Source organism: Mercenaria mercenaria, chromosome 14, assembly GCF_021730395.1.
Source record: "Mercenaria mercenaria strain notata chromosome 14, MADL_Memer_1, whole genome shotgun sequence".
NCBI classification, from domain to species: Eukaryota; Metazoa; Mollusca; class Bivalvia; order Venerida; family Veneridae; genus Mercenaria; species Mercenaria mercenaria.
Genome location: NC_069374.1, coordinates 2,776,097 through 2,791,292, shown reverse-complemented (window position 1 = coordinate 2,791,292; position 15,196 = coordinate 2,776,097). Strand labels below are relative to the sequence as shown.

Here is a 15,196-nt window from a genome sequence, read left to right as displayed (position 1 = left end):
TATGGATTCGTCAACAGATGCCGAAATAACCGTCTTTAACGGCTTTTCTGTTACCTTTTATAGTAGGGTATATAAAAATGACCTTTTAATTACATACTTAGTACCTTTTACTTCATATTTATTTGTGCATTTCGTTCTACATATTTTCAACAAAAAAGCATCATTTGCATTGGTTTTATTTCATTAACAAAACAATTATTGTTTGACAATCGATCTGAAAGTGATTCAGCACCAATGACGTTGTTCCATCATGTCAATTTCAGAACGTGCTGACATTCCGGTTACCCGGAGCCATTATGTTTATAGCACGTGATGCACACTGCGCCATTATTGATCCGCAAATACCGGCCGTAATGGCCTTTTTAACGTTTTTGTTTTTGTTGTTGTTGTTACTGTTTATAGTAAGGTATATAATAATTTCAAAGTATCAAAATGAAGGTGTGCCTCTTATTATCTTTTTTATTTTATTTTGCAGTACGGAAGATCTGAACAGTAATGGAAAATATCGATTTTGTCCAGAGAAGCTTGTAGTTGTTCTGCTAGTATTCTTCGTTGCGTCAACCTTTGCCCTTGCTGTTGTCGTCACTGTGACTGTGATCAAACTCAACAATGAAAGTAAGTCAGTATGTAATTCTAAGCACTTGTATAATTAAGTTTTAAAACATGTTCGTGTCCTTACAATGTACATTATATTATTATTTTCTAATCAACGGTTCGGTTGACATGATTCCGTTAGTATTACTGGTTGACATTAGTATATTTAACAGAGCGAGTGATGTGTCAGTTCCGTTAGTACTACTGGTTGACATAAGTATATTTAACAGAGCGAGTGATGTGTCAGTTCCATTGGTACTACTGGTTGACACTGTTGTATTTAACAGAGCGAGTGCTGTGTCAGTTCCGTTAGGACTACTGGTTGACATTATTGTATTTAACAGAGCGAATGATGTGTCAGTTAGTACTAGTGGTTCACACGAGTATATTTAGTAGAGCCAGTGCTAAATCAGTCCCGTTGGTAGCAGTGGTTGACACTATTGTATTTAACAGAGCGAGTGATGTGTCAGTTCCGTTTGTACTACTGGTTGACATTATTGTATCTAACAGAGCGAGTGCTGTGTCAGTCCTGTTGGTAGCAGTGGTGGACACAATTGTATTTAACAGAGCGAGTGCGGTGTCAGTTCCGTTAGTAGCAGTGGTTGACACTATTGTATTTAACAGAGCGAGTGCTGTGTCAGTTCCGTTAGTACTACTGGTTGACACTATTGTATTTAACAGAGCGAGTGCTAAGTCAGTCCTGTTGGTAGCAGTGGTTGAACTATTGTATTTAACAGAGCGAGTGCTGTGTCAGTTTTGTTGGTAACAGTGGTTGACATTATTGTTCCATTAGTACTACTGGTTGTTACTATTGTATTTAACAGAGCGAGTGCTGTGTCAGTTCCGTTAGTACTACTGGTTGACACTATTGTATTTAACAGAGCGAGTGCTAAGTCAGTCCCGTTGGCAGCAGTGGTTGAAACTATTGTATTTAACAGAGCGAGTGCTAGGTCAGTCCCGATGGTAGCAGTGTTTGACACTATTGTATTTAACCTGAGCGAGTGCTGTGTCAGTTCCGTTGGTAGCAATGGTTGACATTATTGTATTTAACAGAGCGATTGCTAGGTCAGTCCCGTTAGTAGCAGTGTTTGACATAACTGTATGTAACAGAGCGAGTGCTGTGTCAGTCCCGTTGGTAGCATTGGTTGACACTATTGTATTTAACAGAGCGAGTGCTGTGTCAGTTCCGTTGGTAGTAGTGGTTGACATTGTTGTATTTAACAGAGCGAGTTCTAGGTCAGTCCCTTCAGTAGCAGTGTTTGACATTATTGTATTTAACAGAGGAACTGATGTGTCAGTTCCGTTAGTACTACAGGTTGACATTGTTGTATTTAACAGAGCGAGTGCTGTGTCAGTTCCGTTGGTAGCAGTGGTTGACATTAGTGTATTTAACAGATCGAGTGCTGTGTCAGTTTCGTTAGTACTACTGGTTGACACTATTGTATTTAACAGAGCGAGTGCTGTGTCAGTCCCGTTGGTAGCAGTGGTTGACATTGTTGTATTTAACAGAGCGAGTGCTGTGTCAGTTTCGTTAGTACTACTGGTTTACATTATTGTATTTAACAGAGGAAGTGATGTGTCAGTTCCGTTAGTACTACAGGTTGACATTGTTGTATTTAACAGAGCGAGTGCTGTGTCAGTTCCGTTAGTAGTTGTGGTTGACATTATTGTATTTAACAGAGTGAGTACTGTGTCAGTTCCGTTGACAGTAGTGTTTGACTTTTTTGTATTTAACAGAGCGAGTGCTGTGTCAGTTCCGTTAGTAGTAGTGGCTGACATTATTGTATTTAACAGAGTGAGTGCTGTGTCAGTTCCGTTGGCAGTAGTGTTTGACATTATTGTATTTAACAGAGCGAGTGCTGTGTCAGTTCCGTTAGTAGTAGTGTTTGATATTATTATATTTAACAGAGTGAGTGCTGTGTAAGTTTCGTTAGTAGTAGTGGTTGACATTATTGTATTTAACAGAGTGAGTGCTGTTTCAGTTCCGTTGGTAGCAGCGGTTGACATTATTGTATTTAACAGAGCGAGTGATGTGTCAGTTCCGTTAGTACTACTGGTTGACATTAGAATATTTAACAGAGCGAGTGATGTGTCAGTTCCGTTAGTATTACTGGTTGACATTATTGTATTTAACAGAGCGAGTGCTGTGTCAGTTACATTAGTACTACTGGTTGACATTAGTATATTTAACGGAGCGAGTGATGTGTCATTTCCGTTAGTACTACTGGTTGGCATTGTTGTATTTAACAGAGCGTGTGCTGTGCAAGTTCGTAAGTACTACTGGTTGACATTGTTGTATTTAACAGAGCGAGCGCTGTGTCAGTTCCGTTAGTACTGCTGGTTGACATGATTGTATTTAACAGATCGAGTGATGTGTCAGTTCCGTTAGTACTACTGGTTGACATGAGTATATTTAACAGAGCGAGTGCTGTGTCAGATCCGTGAGTAGTAGTGGTTGACATTATTGTATTTAACAGAGCGAATGCAAAGTCAGTCCCGTTGGCAGCAGTGGTTGACACTATTGTATTTAACAGAGCGAGTGCTGTGACAATTCCGTTAGTAGCAGTGGTTGAAATTAGTGTATTTAACAGAGTGAGTGATGTTTAACTCCCGTTAGTAGCAGTGGTTGACATTAGTGTATTTAACACAGCGAGTGCTGTGTCAGTTCCGTTAGTAGTTGTGGTTGACATTAGTCTATTTAACAGAGCGAGCGCTGTGTCAGTCCCATTAGTAGCAGTGGTTGACATTAGTCTATTTAACAGAGCGAGTGCTGTGTCAGTTCCGTTAGTAGAAGTGGTTGACATTAGTCGTTTTAACAGAGCGAGTGCAGTGTCAGTCCCGTGGGAAGCAGTGGTTGACACTATTGTATTTAACAGAGCGAGTGCTGTGTCAGTTCCGTTTATGTCTGTGGTTGACATTAATGTATTTAACAGAGCGAGTGATGTGTCAGTCCCATTGGTAGCAGTTGTTGACACTATTGTATTTAACAGATCGAGTGCTGTGTCAGTTCCGTTAGTAGTAGTGGGTGACATAAGTGTATTTAACAGAGCGAGTGTTGTGTCAGTCCCGTTGGTAGTAGTGGTTGACATTGTTATATTTAACAGAGCGAGTGCTGTGTCAGTTCCATTGGTAGTTGTGGTTGACATAAATGTATTTAACAGATCGAGTGCTGTGTCAGTCCCGTTGGTAGTAGTGGTTGATATATGTGTACATAACAGAGTGAGTGCTGTGTCAGTTCAGTCAGTAGCAGTGGTTCACATTGGTGTATTTAACAGAGCGAGTGCTGTGTCAGTTCAGTTAGTAGCAGTGGTTGACATTGGTGCATTTAACAGAGCGAGCGCTGTGTCAGTACCGTTTGTAGGAGTGGTTGACATAATGACATTGGTGTATTTCAAAGAGCGAGTGTTCTGTCATTCCCGTTGGTAGTAGTGGTTGACAGTGTATTTAACAAAGCGAGTGCTGTATCAGTTCAGTTAGTATCAGTGATTGACATTGGTGTATTTGATTGAGCGAGTGCTGTGTCAGTCCCGTTAGTAGCAGTGGTTGACATTAGTATATTTAACAGAGCGAGTGCTGTGTCAGTCCCGTTAGTAGCAGTGTTTGACATTAGTGTATTTAACAGAGCGAGTGCTGTGTCAGTCCCATTGGTAGCAGTGGTTAACACTATTGTATTTAACAGAGCGAGTTCTGTGTCAGTTCCTTTAGTAGCAGTGGTTGACATAAGTGTATTTAACAGAGCGAGTGTGTGCCAGTCCCGTTGGTAGTAGTGGTTGACATTGTTGTATTTGATAGAGCGAGTGCTGTGTCAGTTCCATTGGTAGTAGTGGTTGACTTAAATGTATTTAACAGAGCGAGTGCTGTGTCAGTCCCGTTGGTAGTAGTGGTTGATATATGTGTATTTAACAGAGCGAGTGCTGTGTCAGTTCAACTAGTAGCAGTGGTTGACATTGGTGTATTTAACAGAGCGAGTGCTGTGTCAGTTCAGTTAGTAGCAGTTGTTGACTTTGGTGTATTTAACAGAGCGAGCGCTGTGTCAGTTCCGTTTGTAGGAGTGGTTTGCATAATGACATTGGTGTATTTAAAAGTGATAGTATTCTGTCTTTCCCGTTGGTAGTAGTGGTTGACAGTGTATTTAACAGAGCGAGTGTTGTGTCAGTTCAGTTAGTATCAGTGGTTGACATTGGTGTATTTAACAGAGCGAGTGTTGTGTCAGTCCCGTTGGTAGTAGTGGTTGACATTAGTGTATGTAACAAAACGAGTGCTGTGTCAGTTCCGTTAGTAGTAGTGGTTGACATTGGTGTATTTAACAGAGCGAGTGTTGTGTCAGTCCCGTTGGTAGGAGTGGTTTACATTGGTGTATTTAACAGAGCGAGTTCTGTGTCAGTCCCGTTAGTAGTAGTGGTAGACATTAGTCTATTTAACAGAGCGATTGCTGTGTCAGTCCCGTTAGTAGGAGTGGTAGACATTAGTCTATTTAACAGAGCGAGTGCTGTGTCAGTCCCGTTGGTAGTAGTGGTAGACATTAGTGTATTTAACAGAGCGAGTTCTGTGTCAGTCCCGTTAGTAGTAGTGGTAGACATTAGTATATTTAACAGAGCGAATGCTGTGTCAGTCCCGTTGGTAGTAGTGGTAGACATTAGTCTTTTTAACAGAGCGAGTTCTGTGTCAGTCCCGTTGGTAGCAGTGGTTGACATTAGTCTATTTAACAGAGCGAGTGCTGTGTCAGTCCCGTTGGTAGCAGTGGTTGACATTAGTGTATTTAAATGAGCGAGTGCTGTGTCAGTCCCGTTGGTAGCAGTGGTTGACATTAGTGTATTTAACAGAGCGAGTGCTGTGTCAGTCCCGTTGGTAGCAGTGGTTGACATTAGTGTATTTAACAGAGCGAGTGCTGTGTCAGTCCCGTTGGTAGCAGTGGTCTACATTAGTGTATTTAACAGAGCGAGAGCTGTGTCAGTCCCGTTAGTAGCAGTGGTCGACATTAGTGTATTTAACAGAGCGAGTGCTGTGTCAGTCCCGTTGGTAGCAGTGATCGACATTAGTGTATTTAACAGAGCGAGTACTGTGTCAATCCAGTTGGTAGCAGTGATCGACATTAGTGTATTTAACAGAGCGAGTACTGTGTCAATCCAGTTGGTAGCAGTGATCGACATTGGTGTATTTAACAGAGCGAGTGCTGTGTCAATCCAGTTAGTAGCAGTGGTAGACACTGGTGTATTTAACAGAGCGAGTGCTGTGTCAGTTCAGTTAGTAGCAGTGTTTGACACTGGTGTATTTAACAGAGCGAGTGCTGTGTCAGTTCCGTTGGTAACAGTGTTTGACATAAGTGTATTTAACAGAGCGAGTGCTGTGTCAGTTCCGTTGGTTGCAGTGGTTGACATTGTTGTATTTAACAGAGTGGGTGTTGTGTCAGTCCCGTTGGTAGCAGTGGTTGACATAAGTGTATTTAACAGAGCGAGTTCTGTGTCAGTCCCGTTGGTAGTAGTGGTTGACATTAGTGTATTTAACAGAGCGAGTGCTGTGTCAGTTCAGTTAGTAGCAGTGTTTGACATTGGTGTATTTAACAGAGCGAGTGATGTGTCAGTTCCGTTAGTAGTTGTGGTTGACATTAGTGTATTTAGCAGAGCAAGTGCTGTGTCAGTACCGTTAGTAGCAGTGTTTGACATTAGTGTATTTAACAGAGCGAGAGCTGTGTCAGTTCCGTTAGCAGCAGTGGTTGACATTAGTATATTTAACAGAGCGAGTATATATTTCTTTATGTAACGTTAATTCCTGATTATGTAACAAACGGCACATACTCTTTACGCAGAAGGTTTTGCTAGTGTGTTTATTTTCGTCGAGCCCGCTTGCGGTGAGCTCGATTTAGTCGCCACTTTTGGCGGGTCGGTGTATGTGCGTGTGTCCGTTCTATTTTGTGCGAACCATAACTTTGACATGCATGGACTAATCTTGTTTATATTTGGCATAGATGTTTACCTCAATGAGAAGGAGTGTCATGCGTAAATCCCATGTTCCTATCTCAAAGGGCAAGGTCAAACTTGGAGGTCAAGGTCAAACTGAGGTTTATCCGGAGCATTTCTTCTTCATGCATTGTGGGATTATGATGTAACTTGGCATAAATGTTCACCATATTTGACGGGGTGGCATGCGCAAGTATCAGGTCCCTAAGTCTAAGGTCAAGGTCACACTTGACAGCTGGCGGGCTCGACATTCTGCCCGTGGGCATACTTGTTTAATCAACAAATTCAATCAAGTTTTATTGACTTAAATTACGTTGATATATTTGGTTTGCAAATGAACTAGATCTATGTCTGTGTAGTGATTTTGCAGCCAAACGAACGCATTCTTTGAAATTAATCGCAAAATCAATGATTAGATTTTATTTAGTAAATGTATTAAACATACCTACTATGTTCATAACGGCACGTTGGGCCAATGTGCCAATGTGCCATTTCTTATATCAACGCAAGAAGTAGCAAGACATGTTTTGATGGAAAAGAACCAACGTTCATTGTTCAGATTTTAAAGCTACAGTTTTATGGTATATTCCCAACAAAACCTGAACGAAATATGTAGAGCGTTGTCTTATCTAATAAAAGTAGTTAAATGAAATTACTTTTCAGACATAAACGTAGAATAATTATGCCAACTCCACTCGGAATGTCACCTAATTGCGCACGCAGCCCTAGCCATATGGGTGACTCCTCCAGAAGGCTGTTCGCTGTTTTAAGTGGAAGACAGTGAAAGAAACGGAGAAACTTCAGATCCATGGTTCTTTAGCGTGTCTAGTATAAATTATACAAATAATCGACTCAGAGTTTCCAAAAGCAGTTTTAGTCGGAGCAGCGGAAGCTTGAACTCGCGAGCCCTGGTGTCGTAGTCTGGCCTAGTACCAGTGGACCGCGAACCCTGGTGTCGTAGTCTGGCCTAGTACCAGTGGACCGCGAGCCCTGGTGTCGTAGTCTGGCCTAGTACCAGTGGACCGCGAGCCCTGGTGTCGTAGTCTGGCCTAGTACCAGTGGACCGCGAGCCCTGGTGTCGTAGTCTGGCCTAGTACCAGTGGACCGCGAGCCCTGGTGTCGTAGTCTGGCCTAGTGGACCGCGAGCCCTGGTGTCGTAGTCTGGCCTAGTACCAGTGGACCGCGAGCCCTGGTGTCGTAGTCTGGCCTAGTGCCAGTGGACCGCGAGCCCTGTTGTCGTAGTCTGGCCTAGTACCAGTGGACTGCGAGCCCTTGTGTCGTAGTCTGGCCTAGTACCAGTGGACCTCGAGCCCTGGTGTCGTAGTCTGGCCTAGTACCAGTGGACCGCGTGCCCTGGTGTCGTAGTCTGGCCTAGTACTAGTGGACGACTGAGTCCGCTCTTACCGATAAGCACTAATTGTTTATATATTTTGAAGTATTTCATTTATGGCAACTGTTCTATTTAATACCCGTACTGGAAAAAAGACACTGGCAAATGTCTAAGTGGTAATATGCACATCATGCACATTTTATTGTTGCTAGATCCCTCAGAAATGATATAAAAGATCTTCACCTTTAGTACGATTTTTTTTTTTTAAATATTATCACAAAATGTTTTCTTGCTGAGCTGAAGCTAAGAGTTTATAAGAAAGATGTTTGAACTAATACATGTCTGTAGCGTGTTTAACGTTATGTCATGAATTTATGCTGCCTGGTAAGTAAACGGTGAAAAAAAAAAAGAATTTTATTTTATGTCAAAGTTGAAAAAAAAAATCTTGTCAGTTTTTTTTTTTGCCACGGATATCTAGTCACAGTTTCACATTATGCAAAATATAGTAAACGATTTATGTCTATGATCAACCTCCGCCAGTCCGAGGACTGTAGACCCAAGCATTAACTGGTTTATTAAATAATGAATTTCATTTAAAAATGTTCAAAAGCTACCACTGCAATAATTGTACACTGAAGTATTTGGCTCCCAGGCCGAACTTGGCCCTAATGAAAGTTGCCAAATTGGCATCTTACCATTTTTGCGAGAACCTCACCTGACATGCTTGTTTGTCAACTGCCCCGTTCGTTTGGGCCTAGGAGAATAGCTTCCAAGAAGCTTTTGGAAATCTTGGAAGAAAATTCCAATCGAACGGACGTCTACCGGAAGTGAAAAACTATATCATTTTTTTTATTTTTTGCAGAATTTCATTGTTAAAGTGCTATTTAAAAACTTAAATTTTATTGTTTGGTTTCTCCCATTTGTAATGTTATATGTCAAATTGTGCCATGTTTTGATCACAGTGTTAAATCCCTCTGCTACCTCGTTCAACTATGATCAAGTCACAACAAATCTTCTCAACAGAAGACGCTCAATCGAAATCAAAGAGATCTTTTAATAACGTAGACAAAAACAGACTCGTGGCAAACGAACTGCCAGTTAAACAATAAATTCATTTATTTGAACGAAATATATTTTAACGTGATTCAATGCATGTGCATATCTTTGAATACTGCGAACAAAGAATAGTAAATATATATCTCTATATTTTGCTATTAATAACTGAACCATTTCCAGCATTTGTAACAATAGTATTACACTACATTTCTTTATTTTAAACGAACAATTATTTTCGCCTTAGAGTTTTTCAAACTTACTTGTGCGCAAGCGCATTGGGCCATTTCAGACTGGCTCACCGTAATTTGCGCTAAAAAGTGAATTCTAACGCCGTAAAATTAGTAGATTAGTCTAAATCCTCCTTGTTTGAAAGCCAATACTATGGAGAGGTCTTGATAGACCTCTCCAATGAAAGAAGTAGAACAGTGTTTGATTTACATTTTACCGTACATGAAAATCCTATGCAAGTTACCATCTCCAAAACTAATACATATAGTGACTTCCCATGCGTCTTCGGGATTAGAAGACTAGGTAATAGCATCAAGTCGCATAATTCTGACATGTATTTTGGCCAAATAATGCCCCCTTTTGGACTTAAGAGAATCTCCGAAACGGATTGAAACACTATAGATATTTTAACATTAAGGGTAGTATCCCTGCTTCTGGGACAATAATTCGAATAGTCGAGCATTGGCTGTCTTACGGACAGCTCTTGTTTATTTATTGAATGACCCACCTATAACCTCTTCTGATTGTAATATGAGAAAAAATATTGTAAAATGTTTGATCCAATAAATCTAGAATCTTAAATAGAATTCTGGTTGTCACAGATGGATTGAATGTGAACGATCTGATTTCAGGATGTTTATATTTCTAGTGTCACTATCGTATTTAACTTTATGCAATGGATTTCATCTTGACAGTAAGTAATAAATATAACATTTGTGATCTGTCTCGGTTGGCCAGGAAAGATTATTGTATACAAATTGTTCAAGAGGTGAAAGAGGCACAATCTTTTCCCACTTTTACATCTACATGAATTTGTGATACTCATACCTGGTAACAGATGTTTGATGAGAGAGATCTGACAACGTGCAGTGTTTAAGGAATAAATGATTATTGTGCTATAGGTAAAACAAGATAGGTGGCTTACGTTAGGGGTGCAGGTTTATTTGTTTGTATATAACTTTAATTGTAGTTGCCACCGGTAACGCATATGGGCGATTCCTCCAAAAATTTTTAGTAATGCTAGTTGGAGGATAGTGCAAGATAAAGAAGACGCTCCAATTCCAGAAGCTTCCCTGGTTCTTTAGCGTGACAGGTGCAAAGCACCTATACACGGGACTCTTATCCCAGTGTTAGTAAGTTGTTGTTGGAGGAGCGGGTGCTCGGAACTCACGACGCCTGGTTTTGTATCCAGACAGTGTTACCACTGGACCATTGCATCCGCTCTAGGGGTACAGGGACCAGCCGCTCAGTAAACGAACTATTAATGAATTATGAGGTAATTCAGTTCGGAAAAAGCGTTTTTGAAATGAAATGTATGAAGCGATGAGGTGATGTTGGCTTCCACGAAAACGATGACATGTGATTTTTATATATGACGATGAGGGAGGTGTTGCCTCTGCATAGTCCTTATGAGCAGAAGATTTTGTCTTTATAGAGCATTTTGCGAAATTCGATGTCATCTAAAAAATAATGAATATGAAAGGGAAAGTGGAATTGTTAATATTATTAACGAATTGCAATTGAAGTATTTCTCTTTATTTGACTACGAAATATATTATTTTTGTTACACAATGATAGTAGTGAGTTAGCTTCCAAGACGAACTGCTTTATCTTTAGTGACACGTGAAACTCCCAAGAAATGATCGGGATATCTTGATCATTTCTGTGGTATTTCGCTAAAGACAAAGCAAATATATATATGTGTGTGTCTTTATGTTTATGATGGGTGTATAATATAAAGTTCATAATTCGTATTTAGGCATAACTATAGTAAAGGAACCGGCGTGGGAGCCATCTGGACTAGTCGCGTAATTGCGGACAGGTTTTTGAACACTATTTTTATGCCCCCGAAGGGAGGCATATAGTTTTTGAACCGTCTGTCCGTCTGTCGGTCTGTCAGTCTGTCCGCAATTTTCGTGTCCGGTCCATATCTTTGTCATCGATGGATGGATTTTCAAATAACTTGGCATGAATGTGTACCACAGTAAGACGACGTGTCGCGCGCAAGACCCAGGTCCGTAGCTCAAAGGTCAAGGTCACACTTAGACATTAAAGGATAATGCATTGATGTGCGTGTCCGGTCCATATCTTTGTCATCGATGGATGGATTTTCAAATAACTTGGCATGAATGTGTACCACAGTAAGACGACGTGTCGCGCGCAAGACCCAGGTCCGTAGCTCAAAGGTCAAGGTCACACTTAGACTTTAAAGGATAGTGCATTGATGGGCGTGTCCGGTCCATATCTTTGTCATCCATGGATGGATTTTCAAATAACTTGGCATGAATGTGTACCACAGTAAGACGACGTGTCGCGCGCAAGACCCAGGTCCGTAGCTCAAAGGTCAAGGTCCCACTTAGACGTTAAAGGATAGTGCATTGATGGGCGTGTCCGGTCCATATCTTTGTCATCCATGGATGGATTTTCAAATAACTTGGCATGAATGTGTACCACAGTAAGACGACGTGTCATGCGCAAGATCCAGGTCCGTAGCTCAAAGGTCAAGGTCACACTTAGACGTTAAAGGTCATTTTTCATGATAGTGCATTGATGGGCGTGTCCAGTCCATATCTTTGTCATTCATGCATGGATTTTAAAATAACTACGCATGAATGTGTGACACAGTAAGACGACGTGTCGCGCGCAAGACCCAGCTCCGTAGGTCAAAGGTCCTAAACTCTAACATCGGCCATAACTATTCATTCAAAGTGCCATCGAGGGCATGTGTCATCCTATGGAGACAGCTCTTGTTTTCACTTGGAATGGCCCGAGAGGTCTAACTTAAAGCTGGTTTCTGTTTACATTTCATTGTGGGTGTATTTTTTGACATTTTGGTAGAACAAAAATGGGATAGAAGTTTGTATTTGGTGAAGTGAAACTCAATTTTAGTATGAGTAGTACTTTCAGGTCACAGCAGTGTGATTTTGATGTGATTTTACATTAAGCAAATGTGACAAGAGAAATCTCTCTTAGAAGATACATGACCCCTACTTTTCTCTTCATTTCATGTCAGTTTTATCATAACTCTTTAAAATGAAGTAAGGATTTGCTCTTTGAAATTGGTCCAGCTATGTTTGGTAGCTCATTAAAAATGTCAGTTTCATATAGAATATATAGGGAATACTATTTATGCTAGTTTGACCTTTGATGAATATTTACGTTTGGTCATACAAATTTCTTAGTTGCTAGATAATTTTGAGATTATGATAGTTATGAAAGTGGCCTTTATCTTCTCAGCTTACTTAATTTCAATTTCTTTTATAGCCAGCTCCCTTGCTCTGAATACAAGCGTAGTTTTTGTTTTGTATAAACTATGATTAAGTTATTTTTTTCGATAGTGTGTTTAACGTTATGCCATGGATTTCTTTTCTTTGACAGTGAGTAACAAAATATGCATTTAATCACTGTACTTGATATATGTATAATCATCCGAAATACTGGACAGTGTTTTATTTTGTCGGTTTTAAATGATATTCAAATAGCTACTTTCACTGTCCTTTATAAAAGGCAAACTACATGAAACTTTAACCCAAAATGTTCATTCTTTTATCTTTTTATTTACATACTAGATCTATTTGTTTTATCAGATATGACAATAAATATGTTGACGAAAGAAGTAATTGATGCAATTTTAATAAACAAGTTCTGCAACTTTTTAAGACGATCCTTTTCTTTCACATAATTTGTCTATTTGCAGATCCACCCGGCACTAACAGCACACGCGCCACAACTGGTATGTTCAATATCATTTCTTTAAACCATTCTAATATTAACAAGGATAGAAATCTGTTAACTAGGAAATATGATTTAAAATATATTTGAGTAGAACTGTGATTGTTTTACTACAATAAATAGGAACAAAAAGTATTTCAACGTATAGAGTTAAAGAATTTGTTATTTTAAACATTTATAGTTTTTCATATTCTTTGACGCTTATTTGCTGATAACAGAAACAGGGGTTTTAATTGATTGTACGTTAGAAACTTTTTCGAGGCATAAAAGCGATGGAGCTTCTTTATTTATATGTATTCATACCCTTTTCGCTCTTACTCCATCAATATTTGGATCGTATTTCAGCTGTCGTTCAGTTTCAGCAAGCGCCGTTGAAGTACATTTTGTTAGTTTTTAGCTCACCTGTCAAGACAGGGTGAGCTTTTTGTGATCGCTTTTTGTCCGTCATCCGTCCGTCCGTCGTCCGTTCACATTTTCCTGTGAACACGATAGAGACCACATTTTGCAATCAATTTTAATCAAACTTGCACACGTCCCATCATAGGTTCAAGAGTTATGGCCCCTTAAAATGCCAAAATTCGCTATTTTTGGCTTATGAACACGATAGAGACCATTTTGCAATCAACTTTTATCAAACTTGTACTGGCATAATATCTCAGCTCCGGTAACAACCTAGGGGCCACATGTATGACCCTATCTTCATGAAACTTGGTCAGAATGTTTATCTTGATGATTTCTAGACCCAAGTTCAAAACTGGATTATGGGATCAAAAATTAGGCCACCCGGTCAAATCAAAGAAGAAACTGTTAACACTTTTGAGGCCACATTTATGCCCCTATCTTCATGAAACTTAGTCAGACAGTCAGACTGTTTATCTTGATGATTCCTAGACTAAGTTTGAAACTGGGTCATATGGGGTCAAAACCTAGGTCACTCAGTCAAATCCAAGACAAGCTTGTCAACACTCTTGTTCACACTCAAGAGGCCTCGTTTATTTTTTGGTCCAATATTAATGAAAATTGGTCAGAGTATTTGTCTTCATGAAATCACTAGGTGAAACATGTTTACACTGTTATTGTGTGTTACTCAGGTGAGCGACTTGGGCCATCTTGGCCCACTTGTTTATAATTTACAAGTTCAGAGTTAAAGGTGCAAAATAAAGACAAATGAATAGACATAAATCTTAAAAAAAAAGACTACACATTTTGAAATATAGTACTAAACATTATGATAGCCGTGCAATATTCCCTTGAAATCAACACAAGAACAGAGAAACAAATGATTGTTTCTGTATTTTCTTAGACTGACATGGGGGGTCATTTTGTCCTACTTTCATGTTTATCGTTTTTCCGTAATCGGTCGGAAATTCTTCGGGATCACGTGATTTTAAAATTGTTTCAAACGAATATCCGTTTAAAGACGCGCGACAAAATAACTGTATTTCCATGATGGTAATTATACACGACTTGCACGAAAAATATGAAATGTACAAAATTTATGTTTAAAATTGACAGTGCCATATATTAGGCCAAGCCAATGTGTTTAATGTCTAAAATCTTATTAAACTAATGTAGCCATATGTACATAAATCAGTGTATTTAGGTAAATTTCAATCACATTTTGTTTCTGCAGTGTAAGACAGTTTTTCATTTATATTCTTAAAACTATACTGAAAAGAGATTAACTGAAAAGGCCTGAATTGTCCTCCCGCAAACTTGTAGTATAGCTGTTTATTACCTGTATTATAAGAATGATTTTCATGAAGTTTTTGTGAGTTACAAAATTGTTGAATTCCATGTGCTAAGTTTGTAAAAATCACGTTATCGTTTGGGCATATAATACGGTGCCCCTAAAGTGACATGTTACACACATTTTTTCCAATTAGGTAATGTGAGACTTTTTTTATTTCGTTTAAACGAAATCATTTCGTTTAAACGAAATAAGTTATTTCGTTTTAACGAAATCATTTCGTTTAAACGAAATGATTATTTATTTCGTTTAAACGAAATGATTTCGTTTAAACGAAATAAAAAAAGTCTCACATTACCTAATTGGAAAAAATGTGTGTAACATGTCACTTTAGGGGCACATTAATATAATATATTTTGCATCTATTTATAAATTATAGCCTCGTTTCGGAGGATTCTTCCGAAAAAATCCGAAGATGCTCGAGGGGTTCGTAAGCAGTCGGAAAACATACTTTCGGTTTGGCATAGGCAACATCTTTTGTTTATTTGTTAGTTATTCTTGAACATATTCATGACTATTTGGTCAGATCCGATGCAGTGAACCATATTT

The 15,196-nt window shown here is 39.2% G+C and overlaps 1 protein-coding gene across 5 annotated transcripts in view; it reads left to right on the top strand.

Annotated features, from left to right (window-relative positions):
• LOC128548325 (uncharacterized) overlaps positions 1 to 13,020 on the top strand; it is a 79,361-nt gene extending 66,341 nt beyond the window's left edge. For all 5 annotated transcript variants that reach the window (XM_053522833.1, XM_053522831.1, XM_053522834.1 and 2 more), the window contains exons 2-3: positions 476 to 615; positions 12,863 to 13,020. In XM_053522833.1, coding sequence (XP_053378808.1) covers positions 476 to 615; positions 12,863 to 12,987 — 265 coding nt within the window. In that variant the 3' untranslated portion in view covers positions 12,988 to 13,020. The remainder of the gene's footprint in view (positions 1 to 475; positions 616 to 12,862) is intronic.
• Positions 13,021 to 15,196: the final 2,176 nt, after the last annotated feature.